We start from the raw sequence: 24,598 nt of genomic DNA on the forward strand, positions 1-24,598 counted from the left end.
CCACAAGGCTGCTCTGAATCTTTTCTCTGCCCAACCTGTAGCTGTGCCTGAGATTGCTCTGACCCACGTGTAGGACCTTGCACTTGGCATGGTTAAACTTTATAAGTCTAAACTGACTACATTAAAAAGCCTACAAGTTTCCTCTTGATTAAACCATTATTAATCCTATTCTATCTCCATCTTAAGTAAATTAAAAGTCAGGGAGAAGCAAAAATCCAAAATATACATTGGAGTATTAACGATACATCTGAAACAGTAATTATATCTTTTGTCCTTCACTCTCAGTACATACATCCAAAATTACTTGTATTTTTTCACTGTTTAAAAACCCGTATACTACAGTTGTATGTGTGTATAAATATACATGCAGTAAGGGTTAGACTATGTTTATCCTTATTAACACTGAACCTGTGCAAACTGAAAATCAACCCATGGATGAAGAGAAGACTCTTGCCTTCCAGGCTGAAATAGTCCCTCATCAACACTGTCTATTGCAGCAAGAAAACCTTTCTGAGGGAGCCAGTTTGCAACTCATTGGCTGCAAGCTATCTAGCCATTAATGTGACTCAGCCAGTAAAACACTGTCTGAATTCTTAAGTATATCCTGAGAATGCTTAAGCCTTCTGTTTTAGTCTCCGGACAAAATCAGACTCAAGGCCTTGACTGATCCAAACAAGCTGGATTCTGGAAATTACTAACCCAATGAGCACAACTGTATTCTCGTCATGGATTCAGGCGCAGGATGACCAAAGCTGACCCCATTACTACTGTGACTTCCAGCAGTGGAGCTTTTATGGAAATATTGCTCGTGCTGGTGTCTTCAGGACTGGTCGATTTGGGGTCAGCTTCTTCTCTGCCTACTTGATTGCAAATGTGACTGAGCTCACAAAACAAAAAAGATAGGCAGTTTGTATGTCACCTCCAATTTGAGGCTAGCTAATGTCAAGTGAAAACACTACAGAACAGCAGCAGGAGCACAGGCACACAATCTAATGTAATAGTATCTAACTTTAACAGCAAATTTGCCCTGTCTGGGAAATAATGACTGTCTGAACTTTATAAAGCAAGAGAATGAAGTTGGTAATACAGCTCCACTGATGTATTTCATTTTATAATATGTACTACATTTAAAGAAAAAAAATTAAACATAATAGATTTCCATGAGGGTTTTGAAAACTGGGGGAAATACACTTTGAAATGGTGTAATTGCTGTAGTTGCTGCATTTGTTGGAGCACAGAATTAAGTATGAAGCACCAGGTCACCATCTTCATGTAGTCAGTGATGATTAAGAATTTATTACAATTACATTAACTCTTAATTTCAGAAAAAAACTTGCTATTTGGCCATTTCTGCTGCCACTAAAACTCTCAGATTTCACTCAAGGGGAACCCCATGGCTATAGAACAAAGATTATCCTAAATCCAAAGGAAGACCAAAGAGACTGTTTGGAAGAAAGGCAAATCAAAGAAATTGTGAAGAAGCATTCTCAATTCATCAGCTGTCCAATTACACTCTTTGTAAGTGCCTTGTTTGAGATGCTAATAGTACATGCTTTGAAACACTAGTTGCATACCTAATGTCCTCGCATCATACCCAGATGCTACTAGTACAATACTAACTAAGTTGTCTTTGTATTGCTAGCATTAAAGTTTACAAGAAGAACTGGCTACCCTGGATTTGGAGAAGGCTGAGGTTCTGAATGACTTCTTTGCCTCGGTCTTCACTGGCAAATGCTCTGACCACACCACCAAAGTCTTGGAAGACAGACACAGGGACTGTGACAATGAAGACCTTGGGCCCACTGTAGGAGAGGATCTGGTTCAAGACCATCCTAAGAACCTGAATGTGCACAAGGCCATGGGACCTGATGAAATCCATCCATGGATACTGAAGGAACTGGCAAATGAAGTTGCTAAGCCACTGGCCATCATATTTGAAAAATCATGGCAGTCAGGTGAAGTTCCTGACAACTGGAAAAAGGGAAATATAACCCCCATTTTCAAGAAGGGGAAAATGGATGACCGGGGGAATTACAGACCAGTCAGTCTCACCTCTGTGCCTGGCAAAATCTTGGAGCAGATTCTCCTGGAAGGCATGCTAAGGCACATTAAAAGCAACAAGGTTCATGGTGACAGCCAACATGGCTTCACTAAGGGGAAATCCTGCCTGACCAATTTGGTGGCCTTCTATGATTGGGCTATGGAACTGATGGACAGGGGTAGAGCAGTTGATGTCACCTGCCTGGACTTGTGCAAAGCGTTCAACACTGTCCCACACGACATCCTTGTCTCTAAACTGGAGAGACATCAATTTGATAGGTGGACCACTCAGTGGATAAAGAACTGGCTGGATGGCCGCATGCAAAGAGTTGTGGTCAATGGCTCAATGTCCAGCTGGAGACCAGTAATGAGTGGTGTCCCTCGGGGATCAGTGTTGGGACGGGTCTTGTTTAACATCTTTGTTGGTGACATGGACAGTGGGATTGAGTGCGCCCTCAGCAAGTTTGCTGACGACACCAAGCTGTGTGGTTCGGATGATACACTGGAGGGAAGGAATGCCATCCAGAGGGACCTCGACACGCTTGTGAGGTGGGCTGATGCCAACCTCATGAATTTTAACCATGGCAAGTGCAAAGTCCTACACCTGGGTTGGAGCAATCCCAGCCACAGCTACAGGCTGGGCAGAGAAGAGATTCAGAGCAGCCCTGTGGAGAAGGACTTGGGGGTGTTGGTCGATGAGAAAATGAACATGAGCCGGCTTCAGTGTGTGCTCACAGCCAAGAAAGCCAACCGTATCCTGGGCTACATCAAAAGGAGCATGACCAGCGGGTCGAAGGAGGTGATCCTGCCCCTCTACTCTGCTCTTGTGAGGCCTCACTTGTAGTATTGTGTGCAGTGTTGGGGTCCTCAACATAAAAAGGACATGGAACTGTTGGAACAAGACTAGAGGAGGGCCACGAGAATGATCAGGGGACTGGAGCACCTCCCGTATGAAGATAGGCTGAGAAAGTTGGGGCTGTTAAGCCTGGAGAAGGCTACATGGAGACCTCATAGCAGCCTTCTAGTATCTCAAGGGGGCCCATAGGGATGCTGGGGATGGACTCTTCATTAGGGACTGTAGTGGTAAGACAAGGGGTAATGGGTTAAAACTTAAACAGGGGAAGTATAGATTGGATATAAAAAAGAAGTTCTGTACTGTTAGGGTGGTGAGGCACTGGAATAGGTTGCCCAGGGAAGTTGTGAATGCTCCATCCCTGGCAGTTTTCAAGGCCAGGTTGGACAGAGCCTTGGGTGGCATGGTTTAGTGGGAGGTGTCCCTATTCATAGCAGGGGGGTTGAAACTAGATGATCTTAAGGTCCTTTCCAACCTTAACTATTCTATGGTTCTATGACTGTACATTCTGTTGTGTGATAACTTATTGGTTTGTTTTCCTAGTGATAGGTTTAAGAGGACTATGTACTAGCATCCTACCTATGCGGGATAGCTATACCACGTATTGGTTGCATCTAGATGGTGAGCTTCTGATGCACCAATCCAGAGGATGACTTATAAAGCTAACGTTTATATTAGTGAATATAGCAAGACAGAATTCATGCTGTTGGTAAAATCTGCACCACTTGACAATGAAAATACGTATTTGTAGCTAAAGATCCTAAGTATGCTGGTGAATCAATAAACTCTGACTGTGTATTTTATACTGATGTATTCTAATATTGTATATTTGGAGCCAAAGAAATCTGACATATTTAGACATGCTTCTGAAAGAGGTCTGGGTGGCACTGACTAATTAGTAATTCTGGCTTTTACACCAGAATTATTATGGTTCTAGTTCCAAAACTGAGCAGAAAGCCATTTAGAAAGGTACTTTGAATGCCTGCTGTATCAGTATTATTTAATGAAAAATTTTTGCAAAACTGCAAAGTTGGAAATACTTCTCATATGACCTGTAATGATGATGATCTTGGACTTTCATTATGATCTTTGGACTTGATGATCTTAAAGGTCTTTTCCAACTTAGCCGATTCTATGATGTTCAGTCTTAAAAAGAAAGTGATATGCAGGGAAATCAGTCAAGATGGAAGTAACATGCAAATTAAATAATGTAATAGGAATGTGAACCCAGGGGTTTCTAGAGAAAAGAATGGCCCACTGTACCTTCCTGTCTTGGACAACCAGAGCTAAGGAAGCCAAGTTATCATGGTTATATTTGGTATAAATTCAGAATTGTATTTCTGTCAGATGAAACAAACTTGTAACAGTTCTGCAGAACTACAGGTAAGAGAGACAGTTCATTGTGAACAAATGGTTGGAAAATACAATTTGAGGTAAGTCATTAGAAAGAGCAGCTATGTTCTGAGGAATAAAAGCTGAAAAATCCCTGCTTTTACTATTCCAGCCCTTTACTGTTCCTTCCTGCAACTTAGCTTTGCAGATCTACTGTGAAGGACAGCAAGAACAAAACACAGAAAAATACCTTTTGTCATCATTTTTTAATAGGTTTATTCTATAATAGAAACCTTTTCTTGTTAGAGTGAACTTGCTGCTTTTATTTTAAACACTAGAAATTTTTGAAGTAACTCAAATTTGACAAAATAAAGGCACTTTCCCTATTCCATACATATCCAACTAAAGTAGAGATGCAAAAATCCTGGGCTGCCAGCAGCTGAAACAGTTTTTGTTTTGTTAATCACAGGAGTCAATGTGACTCCCACCCAGCTGAAAGAGCCATTCTGGAGGGTTTTTCCTCTCTTGTTTTGTTTTGTAAATGATGAGAGGAAAAAAAAGGCAGAAATATCTGCAGAATTATCTCCTGGCAGGTATTAAGCAGCACCACTCCAAACAAGAAATAACGTGGTGACTTCTAGCAACTCTAGTCTGTCCTACTTGTTCAATGTAGAGCATTATACTGACATGTATATTAACTGGCCTAAGAATACCCTCAGCTCAGCTGACTGCACAGCAGGATTTCAGTGTAAAGAGCCAAGTTACTTCAGATTTGCCTCAGTATGGCAGGAAGCATCTCTGAAAGAGATGAAAACTGACTTTCCCTCTGATTCACTATGCCTTGTTACTGTAGCCTACAGATAGATCTGTGTATGATTAATGAAGTACTTACACAGCTCTTGACAAAATTTCTCAAAGTACCCATTCAGTCAGCTTTAATCAGAATTATCTTACTGCTACCATTCTTTCTTTCAGCATTCTTTCATGGAGAAGAAGCTGGGATTCAGAGCTCTCATGTTTTTTCACAAGAAATAAATCTTTTGATCTGACACAGCAGGAAAGTCACATTAAACTGCCTAAGCAGAGTGTTCATCTTGGATAGCTGTGAAGCCTTTATCTATGATTATCTGAAAATACTCCATCATTTTAGTACGGGGTTTTTTTTCGGCAGCAGTATATCCCTAATAAAATGAAAGTACTGCCTGAAATATAAAAGAAAAAAAGACCCCACAAAACCAAACACCTATCATCCATGTACTAAGTAATCTACCCAGAGCATATGGACAGATTTAAACCAGTTTCTTGCCTTTTCTTTACAAGTATAGAGTGCCAAAGTAGACTATATCCTAGGTTTGAAATACTAGAAATAATCAATTTCATGGCCATGTATGGTAAATGCTAATAATCTCACATTCTGAAAAATGTGAAATCTGAACCTGCAGATTTTTTTCAGTTCCTGTGACTTCTGAGATTTTTGTTGAATCATGCTTTGTGATGAAATGTGAAACTTTAAGGCATGTAGCAGACTCACAGTATACTCCAGTGTTTTGAATTCTGAATAGCTGACTTTAAATATTTCTTTACAGATACTGCAGCACAGCAGAATTATGAAGGTGACAAGTGGATTAATAACATTCTTCAGAGTTTCCTTGACCATCACAAGGAAAGAAGATGTAAGTTTTGCAAGAAATTTTCCAGAATATGAGGTGTTCTACCTGGACACCTCTTTCAAGGAGGGCCTTACCAGATTGCTCCATCAGCAAGGATGAGCCAGGAGCCAAGGGTAAAATCAAGGCAGGCCCAAGCAGGCAGCATACTGATAAGGGTCATAATCCCACAGTACCTGAACAAGAAGAGAACTGGTGCAGTGATGTTGCACCCAATAGGTCAATGATCACCAAACGCATCTGTAATAATGAGGTATGCCTAAGGACAAACCAAGAAGTCATGTCAGCAAGACAAGGCTGGAAGCGGCAAAGTACAAGGCTGAACCCAGGCACACCTCAGGCAAAGATCAAAGCCAAGGCCCAGGCTTCAGTGCAGCTCCTAAAACGGCAAACTCCTGATCAAGGCTTCCTACAGCTTCTTCTCACACTGCTCCATTCATACTGGTCAGATCCAATATAACTTGGCTGTGTGACATCAGAGCAAGTTTTGAGCTGTAATTCAAACTCAGTCATTAACTACAAGTCCTCACTGCAAATTATTTTTAGGACCAGGTTCAACAGATTTGTACACCAATTTAACTAGAAATTCTGCAAGATTCTTTAGTTCTTCCTATTTCTGTGCCCTCTTAAAAGCAAGATGGTTGAGGTTATTACATGCTCAGTATGCCCAATAAAAATGTGTAACTGATTTTTAACTTAGATATCCCTGATTCCAGCCATTGCTGCTTTGTAAAACTAATTTCTCAACCCTTTATAAACAAAGTAAGATCTCTACACCAGATTGCTCTAATTCTTTCCCTAAATCCTCTGATTTTTAAGGTAAACTTTTCTTTGAAGGTTTTTTTTCTCTAATAATTGTACTTATTAAGCAGCAGATGATTCAGAAGTGTTCCTGAAGTATGTGAAGCAATTCAATTAATTTTTTCTTCTTGCTTTTGTTGAAGGCACTAGAACAATTTGATCCAAATATGTCTTCTTTAAATAAAATAGTATCTTATTTGTATAAAATAGTATCTTCTTTGTATAAAATCTTTTTTTATGCAAAAATGTGATCTTTCAAGTACACGTGACTCTATGAACTATTTCTCTCTGCATCTGCTTACCTGCTTAGAATCCAGAACTGGAACTTACCTTCTGTGTGTCTATTTAAAATGAATACAAAATTTGTTTCCTACTATCAACTTTTTTTGTCACATTCTCATTATCTAACTTTGAAATGACATCTGTATTCAGTAAGCTGAAAAATAAATACTATCACACCAATAATGTAGTGAAGTACAGAATATATGCTTTGTGACATAGTTTCCAGTAGTAGGTGAAACTGATGTGGCCTATTGTGTACAAGGGGGTTGTCAAAATGTACAGGGGGTTTGTCAAAATGTACAGGGGGGTACTGCTTAAGTCATAGCTGGTTTAACGAGCTCAGCAGATGTCTTATCAGACAAATACCAGAACAAAACCTCCTAGTGAGGAGAATGGGGGTTGTACAAGGAGTACTGCTTAAATCATGGCTGGCTTGACAAGCCCAGCAGTTGCCTTATCAGACAGCACTAAGATAAGGCTTCCTAGCGAAGGGAATAGCTCATTAAACCAGCTAGACATGGACCAGACCCATCCAGCTCCTAAAGAGCATGCGTGAGGACCAGAGGTAAAAAGTTCAAGCCTGAGGAAGACTCGTTTACTTCATCTTGAAGACCCCTACCCACAAGAGGAAGACTACTTACTTCATCTGAAGACCCCTGCCCAAGACCAGCAGGAGGCACTGCGCATGCGTGGAGCGCCTTTTAGCTCATTATAATATGAAGCGGGGATAGAATATGAATATGTATAGGCGTATTGTGCGACCTAATACCTATGTATGACTTTACAGGATAAATGTAAAAGGAAAACGGCACTAAGGCACGCATGCCTTTTGGAGGACCAATCCCCCGTGCATCTTCAGCTGAATAAAGCATACCTACTTTACAACTTTATCCAAGTTGTGGAGTCTATTCCGTTATCAGTAGGTATCTCCTAGTTTTAATTAATTTAGATTTAAGATTTTAGAGTCCTTAATTCTACTTTTCTGAAGGTGACTTGAAGGATAGATTTGTCACCAAATTGACCAGGCATGCAAAATAACGAGAGTGCTCCATACATCCCATACCTGCAGGTGAATATGCAACAGCATTTAGCTGTTACATGTACTAAACCAACAGCCTTTACTGTTACACAGAATGCAATTCTTAGAACTAAAATACATACATGGAAAAAAGTAGCAGGTTTATTTCCATGCTTCTTGATGCTGAGGCACTTTTAAGTAATTTTCCTAGTGATGTAACTTCACCATCAATATCAATTTTTAATGTCTTCAAGGGACGTCTCAGATTTTATGTTTCTGGGGACATTTTAGTCAAACCTCCTGCTCTCTGAAAGAGCTTGTTCTCCAAGTTCCTCCTGCTCTGATTTAGGACCTATTTAAACTTAATACCTATGAATGGAAAAAAGCTTGCAGCTCTAGATAATAAATGTTACAACTGCCACCATACCTATCATTCTTCCTCTGAAACTATCATTTTTATGTATCTATTCCTGATTTAAGGGGGATTCTGATAGGAATGACATTCTACTGTTATTCTCTAAACCAAATAACTGTGTCAACTGGTTTCTTGGACCCATGCTAGACAAAACATGGAGACATTTCAGCAAGCAGGTCCTGCGATGCTCCTGAAGCAACGAGGAGAACCAGATACTGGAAAGAAACAATTATAACTCTGTGGAAGACAACATGCCTGTGTTGGTAAGTTTGCATAGGTACAATTCTTACTTTGTACATAAAACTTCAGATTAGAAATGCATAATTATGTATTTATTCTGGGAAAGTGTAAATCATGACATAATGCATAGAACTACAAAGACAGTTTCCCTTGTTCTAGTCACAAGGGAATATTAAGATGAGGACCAATTTAAAATATCAAATCGTAGTGCTTATAAACTGAACCTAATTATTAGTTTTTTACGAACATCATATAAAGTAATTTCTGATAAGATTAAACAATTATTCTGGACCTTGTTAACATTTCATGAATCCAGGCCTTTCCATTCTCTCAGCCTTCCTATGCAGCTGAGCTTTTATTATAATTGACATTTGTTAGTAGCGGAATTGTTGACTTTTGCTACAGTAGTCTCGTACAACAGTTTAAGTCCCTTCAGAATTTCTTCTGAGAGCAATGAGTCTGAGTTATCACACTCCCTAAACACACATTTCAAGAACCTGAGGCTTTTAGAGAAGATGTAGCCATATTGCCCTTGGTCGATACAATTACTATTTCCACCTATAGCTCAGAAGTACAACTACATTTTAGGAAAGCAATTCTCTGCCTCTTAGGTACCTCTTCACTGCAAAAATATTCCAAGTGACTATCGATCCTATTTATAGTATGAATCGCTTCTTTTTGTGACTTTAAATCTTATTCTCACTTCGTCTTCCAGTAAAGCATGAGAAAGTAGGAAAAAAGCTGGCTCAAAGAACAGTTTTAAGAAACCCTGAAGCTTTGCTCAGAGATCCCTAGCCAGCTTTACATTTCATTACAGTAACACAGATTTTACATGCATAATTCCATGTATTAAACTACTTTCTTTCTACTTTGAAATCTTTGAAATCTACTGTTTAGGTAATTTCAGTTCCTGCTGTTTTGTTTTCCTTAAGTAAACCCTGAAGCGCTGAGGTAACAACATCACCAAACTGCCAGAACATGAACAGAATTAATTTTAAAGTGATGTTATAAAAGCATTAAGGCTGCAGCACCAAGCAGTCAAAAGTTAGTTAAATGTTGGACTCAGAATTCTCTATGCAAATGTAATGTAATTTCTTTGTGGCTTGTAAAAATAAAGTCTTATTCAGCAAAACAGAAGAAGCCTCTGATCAAGAATAAACCACAGTTTTTCTAGGTTATTTCAATGCTTCAAACATTACACAAATATTTTCCAGACATCTTTTACTTTGTTCTTTTTTAATTTTGTAATTTTCATAGAGCAAGGAGTTCTATGAAATTGTGTAATTAAATACTCTAACACAATTAAAATGTACATGGGGAACAAGCATGGGACTAATCCTTGGGAAAGCGAATGCAAGACTGTGGCCCATGCAGTCAGTGCAGCAATGTAACTTCCTAGCACATGCTGTTGGCATAGAACCATTTCTGGTTTAAAAAGACCCAGTTCTTCAACATTTGATTCAAATCTGGATTTTCTGAAAGCCAAAGTTTCTCAGATTCTGACAAGAAAATTGCAAATCAATTACCTGACTCGGCTTCAAATTTAGAATCAGAATTTAATATTGTGGTTGTTGGGCATTTTTACCTTTGCATTTACAGTAATGTTCAAAGTAGCAAATCTTACCAAATAAATGGCAATTGCCCCATGTGATTTATTTATAACTGCATAATCAGAAAAAATGAAATCCCATGTAACCTACCCTCAGACACTGGCTACAATAGCTGTTAAAAAAATGGAAGAATGTTTGACTAAAAACATTCCTAAGGAAATGAAGTACATGAAAAAATGTGGTCGTTGTCCGTCAGTCTCTCCATAGTAATTTTGACCTATTTAACCAATTCAATCAAAGTTAACAAAATACAGAGATCACAGAGATACTAAGGTCTACAAAATCAATAGGTGGGCAACAGAGCTGTGTGCTCTTGTTGCCTCTTTTGACGGAAGAAGGGGCAGGGAGAATTCAACTTTATCCTTGTTGTTTGCTGTTCTAACAGCCAGGAGGAAGTGGCATGGCTACAGCCTTTACCAAGCACACCTACATGCACCAGTTCTAGGCCATACTGCTTCTCCCCCAGGCAGAACATTAAAGGCAGGCAGATGAAGGATAGACAGGTTTCGGGTGATGGGGAGAGGGGTCAGGAACATCTAGGGGATATGGGAGGGAGTAAGTGTGTGTGAAGGTATGACCTGAAAATATCAGGCTCCTCGCATTTCTCTCGTTAACTACTAGTTAAATATGAAGTATATTAATCTCTTGGTTGAAAAGCGGAACTCTTCTGCTCAGATTTTCCTCCAAAATAGATAGAAAGCAAGTCTGGAACTAGTGTGTTTAGCCTAAAACTGAAGCAACACAAAACTAGGATCAGTTAAAATAGAGTAACCATAGGAACAAAGTGCCTATCTTCATAAGCCCTCACTGCATACCGGAACAGAAAGAATATAGATTATTTACAAGTCACAAAGAAAATACTTGGTTTACACAGGCACACAGGAACTTGGGTTAAGCAGAGCTAGGAAAACTTCAGATGGTTTGGCATGAGATTACTTGCTCCTAGTGCACTTGTCAAACAATTCTGACAAAAGAAATCAGTCTGCTTTTGAAGACTGCTTTCAAAAGTTGAGTAACACGATCACAAAAGGGAAAAGAGAATAATATGGCTGCTACATTAGACAGCTTAAAGGTGCATGATCCTGCAGACATATGCAAAACCTTATATATGTCTTCATATGCTTAAAATTACATCTGTCTCTAAGTCTGAATAATTGAATCCACATTAACCAAAAGATTACAGAGAAAAAGATTTTCTTAGAACAACATCTTGAATATTTTGATAAAAGTGGCACTCTTAAAATTCTGGATATCTCCAAAGGATGTCCTACTAAATAATATCCTGAATAATATTAGTAGGATATTACTGGGGAAAAAAAATGCTTGGGCGGATTTCTATAAATTGTAATAGCTTAGCAGTTCTCTGTAATACAGAAGTTATTTTTTCACTAATAAATGTTGGAAAACATTTAATGAAATCTAAATTTAAGAGGCTTTCAGCCTAAAAGGCATGTCCTATGGCATTTATACTATACCAGGACAATTTTTAATCTAAGAAAAACAGGAAAGTTCCATCATTCTGCTTGGGTATAACTGCCACACTTTATTAGGGAAGTGGTAAAAAGCCATTAAGCTCCTTTATGGAAGCAGAGAACCAAAGCAGCTGTCAGACCATTAAAATCATAATCACTATGCAAAGAAAGGAGCATGTCATATTCAGGAAATTATTTTGGTGCATATTATTTTGTAGAAGTGTGTGTGTTTGAAAGGAAAAGAAACCCATTGAGATCATAAATGTATTGAAGTCAGACTTGACGAAGGTTCAGAAAACAACCAGCTGGAGTACCCACCAAAAGGTGACCTGGACATAAGCACAGAATTGTCTAGGCTGAGTGTTGGCTGAAATCCAGCTTTTTCAGTGGCTTAGAATGGTGAGCGAATAACCTCACTCCTACTCCTCTCCTGTGTGCTGAGCAGCAGCTCATCTATACACCCTCATGTTATCATAATTAATTTTTCCTTCTAATTAAAACAACCTGCAGGACTCGGTATGTAGGCCTACTGCTTTGATCAGAGCTGTAGCACATTTTAGAAGGGCAGGGTCCTGTTAGCCATTGTACCAATGCAGATACTGATCCAGATACTGCAGAAACTACAATAAAGCAAGCTGTGATTTTAATACCTTGACAGGTCCTATATTATGTTTTACATGCATACTTAATGTATTTTCTTGTCAGATAATGATAAGTACTGAAAACTCCCTAAAAGACATAATGCTGCAACAAAACCAAGCCTGTAAGCCCCAATTCAATCAGATTTGCTTGTCTAGGCCAAACTGCAGGAAAATGGATGCTAAGAATGGTAAATTCAGCATAAGGATCTTTGGTTAAATACATTAATAGACCCAAGTATTGCTGTATCTAATTCACAGGGCACACTACCCAGTGTAATTTAGTAGCAGAAGGGCAGTTAGGCATGTAAAAATGTCATTCCCCAAAATCAGTCAGATGTCAAACTAGACAGCACTCTGGGGTACATCTAAGAGCCAACAGAAAATGCCAAGAAGTTGCACCTGGTATGAATTCTTGCTACAGAAGCAACATCTTTATTTTACTCAAGCAAGCAAATAGCTATTCCTTAGAGCAGAGAGATTGTCCAGATTCATTCTTACATCAGTGTACAGTTTTAACATGTGGCTTCACTTGGTATTTATACCCCCCAAAGTGGATCAGCTCCAACAACCAAGTTTTAGAAGCCTGCTCTAGAACATTTGCGATGCAGATCACTTTCCCAAGAGATGGAAAACCTGCATTTAACTCCCTGCTCCCAATCAGGTCACTCAGGATATAAAAATAACATCCCTGCTACAAGCCATAATCAGAGTTACTGGGTCAGACATGTGCTTTTCCTTTATGCATGATGTATGGACTTATGTACGAAGATGCCTGTAGCTGTGCCCTTTTGAAAATCAACTGAGATTTCCCAGAGATCAGATAGCCATATCCAGGAAGAGAATCCCAGTAGGCTTCACGCTTTGGCCTGTTAATTGAACAGCATTGGCATCTGACGGCTACTATGATCACTTAAATCCTTAAGTAACCGCATAGCTGTGTAGGTCTTCCGAGATTCTTCGATTTGATCACTTGAGCTTGCGCAAAAATATAGTCTAAGAAGGACGTTTTTGTTTAACTTGCAGACTGACACTGCTGGGGGAAACGCTACCACAGCATCCGTACGCCGTGATTCATCCGGCTACGCCCCGCAGCACAGACAGGTCTGGCCGGAGGGGGGGAGCGAGCACAGCCGCAGCCACCTGCACAACCGGCCTGCGGGGAACCGCCCGGCGCCACTAATCCAACCGGAACCCAGCGGGCACGGCCCGGCCACTGCGGTTGCCGCCCCGCACCCAGCTTCTGGGCCCTTCTACCCGGCGGGTGCAGCCGAGTGCTTTCCAGGCCTTTCCCGGAGCGCCACGGGGGAAGTGCAATGAGAAGCCGGCGCGGCACCGCCCGCTTCTAGGACGTTCTGAGAGGCGCGGGGCAGCGGATGACGTCACCACCGCTTGCACAACCCCCCCGGACCTCTTCCCCAACCACCACCATAAGCTGCCACTTCGCATGCGTCCTCCCCTCACCTCCCCCCTGCTCCCCGGGCAGGCGGGCCGGCCGGCGCCTGCACAAGCGGTGAGCGCGCCGCTCATTCATCCGCTTGCCCATGCGCAGAGCCCGCCCCCGCCGGGGCGGGTAAGGCAGCGGGAGACGCCTGCGCGAAACCCGCGCACCGGCAGATGCTGTTCATAAACGGCTCCAATTGGCTGCGAGCGCCTCGACCCCGCCCCGTAGCGGCGTGGCCGGAGGTCTCCGCCCTACCCCCAGCCACCCTCCCGTGCGCAGCACCGCCCCCTCCCCTGTCCCTGGCAGTGAAGGTTCCCGATGGTTCTGGAAGGAGGCGGAGCCCGGTGTATATAAGTCAAGCGGGCGGGCGGGCGCGCGCACTGGAGAAGGGACGTCCGTGAGTGAAAGTGCGCTTGTGGTTTCATTGAGGAGGTCGGCGGCTTTCTACCCCCTGCCAGGGTGAGCGGTGGGGGAGTCTGTGGTAGCAGTCGGTTATGTAGGGGGATGGTTTTGCTGAGGGAGTGTTTTTCTTCCAGATACTACTGGCTGGTGGATTCTAATGCGTGTGCGGGGGATGCAGGCAGCCGCGTGGTGCGGGACGCTTTCTAGTACTTTCCCTGCTAGTGTCAGTTAAAAGTGAAATGGGATCGAAGGTTTTTTTTGGGGCCCGCAGTTGGGGTATGGTTGGAAGGAGGTGGTGTATCTATAGTCTGAATCGTTGGTAGTTTTTGTATTTCTGTCCTTACAGTAAGGTGGTAAGGAAAAAATGGCGGGGGGGGTGAGGGAGAAGGAGGACGGCCATTTTTTGTTTGCAGAGTGGGGGTGGGAGATAATGGGTGAAGTAGGCTGTTGGTTTCGGAGGGGACCACCGGCAGCAGTAACTCACCCTTCACACCGGTGGGATGGGGGTGACCGGTCTGGCTTTGTCGCGGGGTGGGGATGGGTCGGACGGCGAGGGATCGTTCCTCTGAATGAGTGCTCGGCCCCGCGGGGAGGGGGGTGGGGGGGGGATGGCGGGTTGTGGCGGGCGGGGGAAGGGGCCGCTAGGCAGCGCGCTCCGCGCGGGAGGGGGGCGGGCGGGGAAGGCTCTGGCAGTTTCTAGAACCTTTCTTGCTTCCGCCGAGAGCCTGCAGGGGGCGCTGCGCGGCAGCGCGTGGGGAGGCTCCTGCCGCCCGCGGGCTTGGATTAAAATCGTCTAGAGGGCAAGGGCACCGCAGCGTTAGAGCTAAGTGCAGTAGCTTATTGTTTCCTGTTACATTAGCGTTGGTGCTAGGGATTGCGCTGCTGCACTAGCGACTCGGTTCACTCCGTAGAGATTAAAGCTGGGTTGTGGTTCGAGAGGTCTTCGGTTTTCGGTTGAATCTGTCGTTCTTGAGCATTGGCTCGTACAGAGGGTAGCCTTGGCAGCAGGTTCAGTTCCCATTTTTTTGCGTAGAATGGGGTAACAAGCTCGGCTGGACCCTGTTGGCACTGGAATTGTATGGAGAGTGTATCTGAAGATAAAAGTCATATGAGCAAAAATAAGAGGTGGCTAAGATAAAAGAGAAGTACTAGTCTCCGAAATGCAGAAACGCGGATCAGTTTTTTACTTTTTCGCTATCTATACTTGTTCTGTGATGAGGAGAAGCAGGAGTTGTGTGGTACTTCCCAAGCTAATGCAGGAGAGGGAAAAATCTATGTTGCTCCAAAATGGTGCAGATCCATAACTAAAATCTTGTTTTCCATGTGTATTTCAAAATCTATGAATATTTGCTGGTGAGAAACCGAATCTAGTTTTTTTTTTTTTTCTTTGTGCTGTTACGCCGCTGTATTTGAAACAACAGTTAAATGCATTTATTTCTAAACGGTGCTGTTGATGCTTGCAAAAGGCTAAGTGCACAAAGGTGCTGTGGATGGTATTTCAGCTTTCTCTCTTTGTAGATGCCGGAAGCTGTGCAAACTCAAGACCAACCAATGGAGGAGGAGGTGGAGACATTTGCTTTCCAGGCTGAGATTGCTCAGTTGATGTCTCTGATCATCAACACCTTCTACTCAAATAAGGAAATTTTCCTGAGGGAGCTGATTTCCAATTCATCAGATGTAAGTATAGGCTTCCAGCCTGTTCCATGTCAGTAGGGGTGCTGGATTTTTTAGGAACGGTCAGGGAATACTAAAGCCTGTCCCTTCTCTTACAGGCTCTGGACAAGATAAGATATGAGAGCCTGACTGACCCAAGCAAGCTAGATTCTGGAAAAGACCTGAAAATTAACTTGATTCCAAACAAGCATGATCGCACTCTGACAATTGTTGATACAGGCATTGGGATGACCAAAGCTGACCTGGTCAACAACCTTGGTACAATTGCAAAGTCTGGGACCAAGGCGTTCATGGAAGCACTGCAGGCAGGGGCTGATATATCTATGATTGGTCAGTTTGGTGTTGGCTTCTATTCTGCCTACCTGGTTGCAGAAAAAGTGACAGTGATAACCAAGCACAACGATGATGAACAGTATGCTTGGGAGTCATCAGCTGGAGGATCTTTCACTGTCAGGCTTGATAATGGTGAGTGTTAAATGTTTGGGTTTTTTTTTCAAGCAACTTTTTGAAGATTTCTGTTCAGATACTTTGTGCGTTAACAGAAGACAAAAACAGCAGATGGGTAGTAGTACTATTAGTCATGTGGTATATCAAGCACATACACAGCTGTTTCCATTCTTCCAGTTAATATGTAATGGAATGTTTAAGTAAATCATAGCAAAGTGAGTTACAGTGAAGACATAAATTTTCAAAGCTTTGCATAAGGAAATACTGACTGATTGCTGCAACTACTCTACACTGCAAGCTCATCAGAGTACATGTCTGGGTACAGTGAGGCTGAGGAAATGTTCGTGAGGCTGTTCTGTATACAGAATTTTATGTTTTTGCAATGGTGAAGAAATCTGTTGATAGAGCAGTGGCTCTTCAAAGAGCAGTGTGTTTCAGAACATCTGATCTGCACAAGTAAAGCACGTAAACTCCATTCTAGGTGAACCTTTGGGCCGTGGGACAAAAGTCATTCTGCATCTGAAAGAAGATCAGACTGAATACCTGGAAGAACGGCGAATCAAAGAAATCGTAAAGAAGCATTCCCAGTTCATCGGTTATCCTATTACACTGTTTGTATGTATCTTGCTTGGATTGCTAAATAAGTATTGCAAGCTTAGAGCAAGTGAATTTTTGAAAGGGGAGTAGTGTCTGTAGAGTAGAATTACAGGTGCTACGTAAATCTAGCATTTAAATTCTGTTAACTGCATTTTACAGAGCCATTAATTACAGATTGGTAAAGTTACATTTAAATAACAAAAAACCCAGAACTGGAACGTGTTTTACAAAGCTGGTACTTAAACAGTTTCTGAATTACTGAAAACCTAATTCTATTTTGATGTATTAGTGGTAATGAAGTATGATGAAGCTAAACAGCTTGACCTAGTTCTATGCAGTCACATGGAAACAAATACTACTATCCTGGTGCCCAGAATGGAAGTTTTCAGTTAAATGTAGGAGGAAAATCTGATGCCATGATAGTTTTTAGCTTTGAGACTACAAGGGATACTTCAGGGCTGATGGTAATAGAAATTCTGAGTTTCTCCAGTAAACTAACAATTTCATTATAGGTGGAGAAGGAACGTGATAAGGAAGTCAGTGATGATGAGGCTGAGGAAAAAGAAGAAGAAAAAGAAGAGAAGGAGGAAAAGACAGAAGATAAACCAGAGATAGAGGATGTTGGTTCTGATGAAGAAGAAGAAAAGAAGGATGGAGACAAGAAGAAAAAAAAGAAGATTAAGGAGAAGTACATTGACCATGAGGAGCTGAACAAGACCAAGCCCATTTGGACCAGGAATCCAGATGACATAACCAATGAAGAATATGGGGAATTCTACAAGAGTCTGACAAATGACTGGGAAGACCACTTGGCTGTCAAAGTAAGTCTCTGTCAGTCTTGAGGTACAATTCTGTTTGCCCCTAAATCTGGAATATCAGTGAGGATGCTGCTGAACTGGATGCGTTGTCCCACATCTTACTCTGATAGTTTGCTTTACATTTGGAGTGACAGTCTGTGAGGATGAGAATCTTGTGCTACAATTACTTTGGCTGCTGTTAGGCTGCGTTCACAACTTTGATCAAATCAGTGTTAGATAAAACTCAGGCTGCCTTCCTAGTTTGTAGCTGTTACCAAGTTTAATTGAAAAACTGAGTAAGTTTCAGATAACTGTAAGTGGAGTTACTTGGCTTCATAGCTCAGTTTTGAAAAGGTCCATGGCTAAATGGGATGAGTGAATGAGTGGCCTTTTTTCTGGGTTGAGAAGTGCTGTAAGAACACAGCTGCTTTCTGAAGCTCAACATCTAGTATAGGGAACTGAGTGTGTTCTCATCTGCTTGTATGGTAACAACTGAATAGGACTTGGATATGTCTGGAGAAGGTACTTGTTCCTGACCCGTGTTTAATCTGTTTTTCTGAGATCTCTGATAGTTACTGTTCCACTTAGCATTTGAAGAGTTGTTAAATGATCATGCAAGTGAGAGCAATGTAAACAGACTAAAGTGACATTGTTTCCTCACAGCATTTCTCTGTGGAAGGGCAGTTGGAATTCAGAGCTCTCCTCTTTGTCCCACGGCGTGCACCTTTTGATTTGTTTGAAAACAGGAAGAAGAAGAATAACATCAAGCTGTATGTACGCAGAGTTTTCATCATGGACAACTGTGAGGAGCTGATCCCTGAATATCTGAGTGAGTACATTTTTGAGGAAAGTGTTGCCCAGAATGTCAGACAAAGCGCTTATTAGTCTTGCTGTTTCCCTTCATGTTTTAAGGACATTTGGAAGGGTGAAGGCTAAGTCATTAAACCTGATAGGAGTTGAAGGTACTGCTTGGTGATGTCTAAAAATGGTAAAAACCAATTAACTACTTTAAAATCTAGAGCCCCTTAGGTGATGACAGTTAATTTTGGTTGAGACCTACAGTACTCACTGTGTACAGTGTTAAAAGTTCCACTGTAATCTTCCAGATTTCATGAGAGGTGTGGTGGACTCCGAGGATTTACCTCTGAATATTTCTCGTGAAATGCTGCAGCAGAGCAAGATCCTCAAAGTGATCCGGAAGAACTTGGTGAAGAAGTGTTTGGAGCTCTTCACTGAGTTGGCTGAGGACAAGGAGAATTACAAGAAGTTCTATGAGCAGTTCTCCAAGAATATCAAGGTTTGTGGTAGTATTTTTGCTTTATAATACTACTACTTGTTAGATAATGCTTAACACAGTTCAGTGCTTCTCTGAAGGAATCACTAGTTTTTACTACTTCTGTAGCTTGGTATACATGAAGACTCCCAGAACCGCAAGAAGTTGTCAGAATTGCTGAGGTACTACACATCTGCATCTGGTGATGAAATGGTATCTCTGAAGGACTACTGCACTCGGATGAAGGAAAACCAGAAACATGTCTACTACATCACTGGTGAGTTGGTAACAAATTGTTAATCTTTTGGGGGGTAGAAAATGAAAAAAAACCACCATGGCAGCTCTTGGAGGGCATGCTTGTCCTTGCGTGTTCTGGTAGTCAGTGGAACCTTAAACATGGTATTACGTCCACAAGGACAGCAGAGATAGCTATACATGATGTAATGCTCTTTGTGCAGCTAGTCTACACACTTCTTTACTTATGGACATTTTCTAAAGCATGTTTTAGAATCTTCATGGTGGCTTTAAGATGACTTTGTTCAGGTGTTAGCTGTTAACAGCCAGGAGTCTGAATTTTTAAGTTCTAATGCTCAATACACTTAAGTATTTGGGCATTAAATACTGTTTTTTCTTAATGCTGTACAGGGCTCCTCAGATTATTCCTTGGCAGATATGGGAAATACTTCTGCCTGGATTACAGAAAGTTTTCTTCATTTTCAAACCAGGAAGAAGTGTATTGCAGGCTGTGGGTGTCAGTTTGATAAAAAACTTTGGTCTCTACAGGCCAGCCTAATCTTTACAGTAGCTTGTGGTACTGGTTATGTGTGTGTCCCCCCCCTTTTTTTTTCCCCTGGGTTGGGCATCACATAGTGAAAATGCAGCATAGGCTCTGGAGAAAAACAGGCTGCTATGTTTTCAGTACAGTGTTGAGGCTCAGACCACGACTGTGGCCTTCTCATTGTGTACAGGTGAGACGAAAGATCAGGTGGCTAACTCTGCTTTTGTGGAGCGTCTTCGCAAGCATGGCCTGGAAGTGATCTACATGATTGAACCTATTGATGAGTACTGTGTGCAGCAGCTGAAGGAATTTGAAGGCAAGACCCTTGTTTCTGTGACAAAAGAGGGTTTGGAGCTTCCAGAGGATGAGGAGGAGAAAAAGAAGCAGGAGGAGAAGAAAGCCAAATTCGAAAACCTTTGCAAAATAATGAAAGACATCCTTGAAAAGAAAGTAGAAAAGGTAATTAACAGTATTTAGTTTGTTTCTATGTAGTAAGTTTAGTGGTCTGAAATGAATTCACTGCAGTGAAGGCTGAATTACAGTTGCCCTTCTGAAGAAGAGCAATATATGCAAAATACAGTATTACAGATACCAGGCGTTTTTCACTTCAGTGACGCTAAGTGGTTGTGTTTAATTGGTATTGCACATTTTGTTTTGTCTCGTGAGTCCTTAGTCTTACATGGCCTGCAGCAGCATTTCGTAGTTGGAACTTGAGTTAAATCGGGATAGTAAAATATGTTCAAATACTAAATTCCATGTGTTTGTATGCACTTTCCTAGGTGGTTGTGTCCAACCGTTTAGTTACTTCTCCATGCTGTATTGTAACAAGTACATATGGCTGGACTGCCAACATGGAGAGGATCATGAAAGCACAGGCCTTACGAGACAACTCTACAATGGGATACATGGCAGCAAAGAAGCACCTGGAGATTAATCCTGATCATTCCATCATTGAAACTCTGAGGCAAAAGGCAGAGGCTGATAAGAATGACAAGTCTGTGAAGGATCTTGTTATCTTGCTGTATGAGACAGCACTGCTGTCCTCTGGCTTTAGCTTAGAAGATCCTCAGACACATGCCAACCGTATTTACAGGATGATTAAACTTGGCCTGGGTAAGTTACAAATGCGTCTTGTTTTCAGTGAATGCTGGCCCTTTGGAGAGCACTGATGGTCCAGAGATCATTTTGATGCTTGGGAAAGGGGAAACTTAAGTCAAATTGTGCAAATGAACAAAGATTTTGAACCCTGAGTTTGGCACTAATGTACTTGTTTTCTGCACAGGCATTGATGAAGATGATACTGCTGCAGAAGAAGCTAGTCCAGCAGTTACTGAGGAGATGCCACCTCTTGAAGGAGATGATGACACATCACGCATGGAGGAGGTGGATTAAACGAGTTCACAGGAAGTCATGAATGTTTCCTTGGCTAATACGAATAAGTTATATTTTGTATATTATGAATGTTACCTGCCAAAAAAATCTTAGACACTTTGTCTGCATTCCCTCATATTTATTTTCAAAGATGTTATACCTTTATTTTTGTTACATTGCTTTTTCAGCTGATGTGAGATACAAACGTCATTGAGGGAATATTTTCTTTTAACACTGTACAACCCTAAACAGGCAAGTAAGGAGTAATTTTTGTCTCTTATTAGCTGGTTGCAGGTGGCAGGGTTTTTGACTTATTCTTAAATGCCAGAAATGTGGGAAAGAAGTAACAAAGACAGTATGACATCAGGATGTTAAAGTTCGTGTTATGCAGCTCTTCAACTCTAAACCTGTCTTAACATTCAGTACCTAGTAACTAGGTATCTAGGAGAGCTGAAATATATTTGGGGAAGCTTTAACCCTTTCGCTCCTAACAAGGTCTTGATGTTTAAAGTTGTTTTTTATACTGTTTCAGGATTCTGGATTGCACTCTTACCATAGAATAGAATCCACTGTAAATCTCTATTGTGACTTAATGCAACTCTGCATGTACAGTTCAAACCTAGAACTGTAAGAATAAAAGTGTTACGAATGACTCATGTCACAGACTTGTCTGTTAACAGTGGGAGTTAAATCTGTAATGCTGCAATGCCACTGCAGTGCTACTGCAAACTGGTACTACAGAACAGTTAGCAGCTGTCAATGTATCTTAAGCCTGTTCTAGTCTTCGAAGAAGTGATTGTTTGCCTCAAGTTCGGTTTCCTCTGTGTTGATAATTCTGGCAGTTTTCCAGTGGCTCTACACATGGAGCTAGGCCCCCACAAACCTGGCTGCTAGTGGTGTACTGAGGTGACATTGTTAACGTCCTGAATAGTGCTCAGCACAGGCTTTCCAAAAAAAGACTAGGTTGTGTGTCCTTACATACTTCTACCATTGTCTCTGAAGGCGAAACAGTAAAAGGAAATGTTAATAGTGAATTCCAGCAGCTTCGCCTGGTTGTCAGCTTCTTTGATGCAGGTCACATCCTCTTCAGTGCCTTGGGTATTTACAAGCTGAAGTTCAGTGAACTTCAGGAGGGAAGGGGTGGGGGCAAAGTTGTAGGCATATCCTGCCTGGTTCTCCAGCAGGTAATGATTCAGTTTCCTGGTTCCCTATTTCATGTGGTTTATATATGACAAAGGGGTGTTTTGGGGAGGGGGGGGGGGGTGTTCTATAATTTTTAAAAGCCACCTGGTTCTAGTGGCAGTGGTGTCCTGCAGATAATCTAAAACTGTAGCTTACTGCAGACTAAAAGCTGTTAAGAGCAGTGCTGCTCTGCAGGTGGGGAGCTCTAATTTGGGCTTCATACACACTGGGTATTGGTGGGGGTGTGAGGGCTTTTCAACCTGGTGTTTTTGCATGTCAGTTTGCTGTACTGGTGTACTCACCTGTTTACACCAAACGGCTGAATTACTCCTCTGAAATAAATTCAGGGACTGGTTATGAAAATGAAGTGTTCCAATACTGCTTACCGTATTTCCAAAGGCCTAACATACGTGAAGGTTTCTGGGTGGGTTGGGTTTGGGCCATTTTTTTGTTTAACCTTCATCTGCTTCACTGAAGTTTTTCTGTGGTTGTTAGGCCACACTTGGCCTTGGATCAAGTTACTCTTGAGAGGGAAATGAAGTAGGAATGGAAAGGAAATGGGAGACATCTTCCCATTTTTTTCAGAATCTACATTTATGAAAGCTGTACTTGAGTTTTTTGGGGGTGAAAAGCAACCACTGGTACTACATTCCCACAGCTCTCAGCAGTTTATGTGCTCAAAGTGTGTCAAAGATGGTTCAAGCTCTTCATGAGTAGAGCAATTGCCTCATTGTACTTCACAAATACGAGCTTGCAGCTTACTAGATCTGTAGTATGTCTCCCATCCTTGTCATTTTGTCTTGCAAGATGCCCAAAACTGCTTCAAATGAGGGGTGTGTCAAAAACTGCAGCAGAGACTGGGGCTTCCTGGGCTGGGAAAGCAAGCTGACAACTTGGCTGGAGCTGTAGTTCTGCCATGTCCCAGCCTGGGGGCCAGGTGCACTGAGCTTACCCCATTCAGTTATAAGCCCAACTCTCCCCAAGGTGGCTCTCTTGCATGTGTTCCATGGCATCCTTGTGCTATAGCACTGTTGCTATAGCAACAAGTATGATATCAAAATATGCACTCTTGTGGCTGGTAAGAAGGGTACTGGCTTGTGGTTTGGTGGATGGATGATGGTAGCTGTGAGAGCTTTCGTCTTAGTGATGCCCGAATGGTGAAGGCTGTCAAGATGCTGGAGTTCATTCTGCTCTAGGTAATTTTTCCAAGGCCCTGCTGGTAAAAACCCTTACTCAGAGACACTAAAATGTACAAGCAGGTGGATTTTAAAGATAATGTGTGTGTTGTAACGGAAACCTGTTCTAAAAGATCTTTTTTAATATGTAAAATACTGAGAAAATATTTCCCAATTAGTACTCTGAGACTTAAAGTTCATAGTGACAAGATGCTAATGACAGACTTCAGTTGGTTAGTGAAGTGATGGCACAAGTCCTGACTCAGGTCTTTACCTCTCCTGAAAACAAATATATCTGTTAGAGAAGAATTCGAGTGAAACTTGTTTATCTTTTAATGAGTTGTTCCTGAGTTACATGAAGCAGTTGGACTGTAGATCTTGCAGAGGGGACATGACAGTGGGTTGTGCTTTGGCACAAGAGTGTGGAGTTTCCCTTATCTGGCAGGTTTTTCCTGAAACGTGTTTTGGGAAGTCAGGACACTGTTCTCAAAAGTTCTCTTGCTTGCTTAGCTGCCTGTTGTAGCCATTCATGGTTTCTCACATTTTGTACCAGTGTAATGGGAGATGAAAGGGTTGAGACATCATGGTGGAGTTCAGGGAAGGCTGGATGCCCTCATAACAGCCTTCTCTTTTCTTGGGCTTTGACCCTGATGGGGGCTTATGGTATCACAGCTGCTAAGCTGGCATGCACAGCACAGTTCAGTAAAAGTCAAGTGCCAACGTTAAAAACATGTCATCTTACTTGGGCTGCAGGGCAGTGGAGCCAGCCACTGAGTAACTGACTGCAGTAAAATTTGGCACAGGTGGGCATTCTGTTTTCTCTTTGCCTCCTGACTTAGAGCCTATACTGCTGGTGGTTAGAGGTTTCACTGCAGCTCATCGGAGCATTTTCTGTTGACCACAGTCTTTGTTACTGATCTTAGAAGTACTTAATTCTGCTACTCTTGGGAAGGAAGCTTGCTTCATATATACGTGGTTTGGGTTTTGGAGCCTTGGGAGCAGACGTGCTGGTGCCCTATTGCTATAATGAAAAGCTCCCACCTTTGCACACTGTGCAGTCTAAATTTCAGGTGGCAGCAGCAAAGGAAAA

At 41.8% G+C, this 24,598-nt stretch overlaps 2 protein-coding genes and 2 long non-coding RNA genes across 4 annotated transcripts in view; all 4 read left to right on the plus strand.

Moving 5' to 3' along the window:
- The window catches only part of MOK (MOK protein kinase), a 158,379-nt gene that overhangs the window by 77,501 nt on the left and 56,280 nt on the right, over positions 1–24,598 (plus strand).
- On the plus strand, positions 1,175–6,145 carry LOC133224582 (uncharacterized). The gene is made up of 2 exons (XR_009728888.1): positions 1,175–1,518; positions 5,812–6,145. It is a non-coding gene; the product is annotated as an uncharacterized LOC133224582 (long non-coding RNA).
- Positions 7,100–10,439, plus strand: LOC133224581 (uncharacterized). Its single transcript, XR_009728887.1, has 2 exons — positions 7,100–7,207; positions 7,899–10,439. It is a non-coding gene; the product is annotated as an uncharacterized LOC133224581 (long non-coding RNA).
- Positions 15,703–21,803, plus strand: HSP90AA1 (heat shock protein 90 alpha family class A member 1). Its single transcript, XM_061376245.1, has 10 exons — positions 15,703–15,891; positions 15,987–16,353; positions 16,817–16,950; positions 17,445–17,753; positions 18,393–18,558; positions 18,836–19,026; positions 19,132–19,279; positions 19,971–20,239; positions 20,560–20,893; positions 21,063–21,803. The coding sequence occupies exons 1-10, from the start codon at positions 15,733–15,735 to the stop codon at positions 21,170–21,172; spliced, it is 2,187 nt and encodes a 728-aa protein (XP_061232229.1). The 5' UTR covers positions 15,703–15,732; the 3' UTR covers positions 21,173–21,803.

This window comes from Neopsephotus bourkii, unplaced genomic scaffold, assembly GCF_033783945.1.
Source record: "Neopsephotus bourkii isolate Nb327-2 ecotype Australia unplaced genomic scaffold, CSIRO-AGI_Nbou_v1 NB_1707, whole genome shotgun sequence".
NCBI lineage: Eukaryota > Metazoa > Chordata > Aves > Psittaciformes > Psittacidae > Neopsephotus > Neopsephotus bourkii.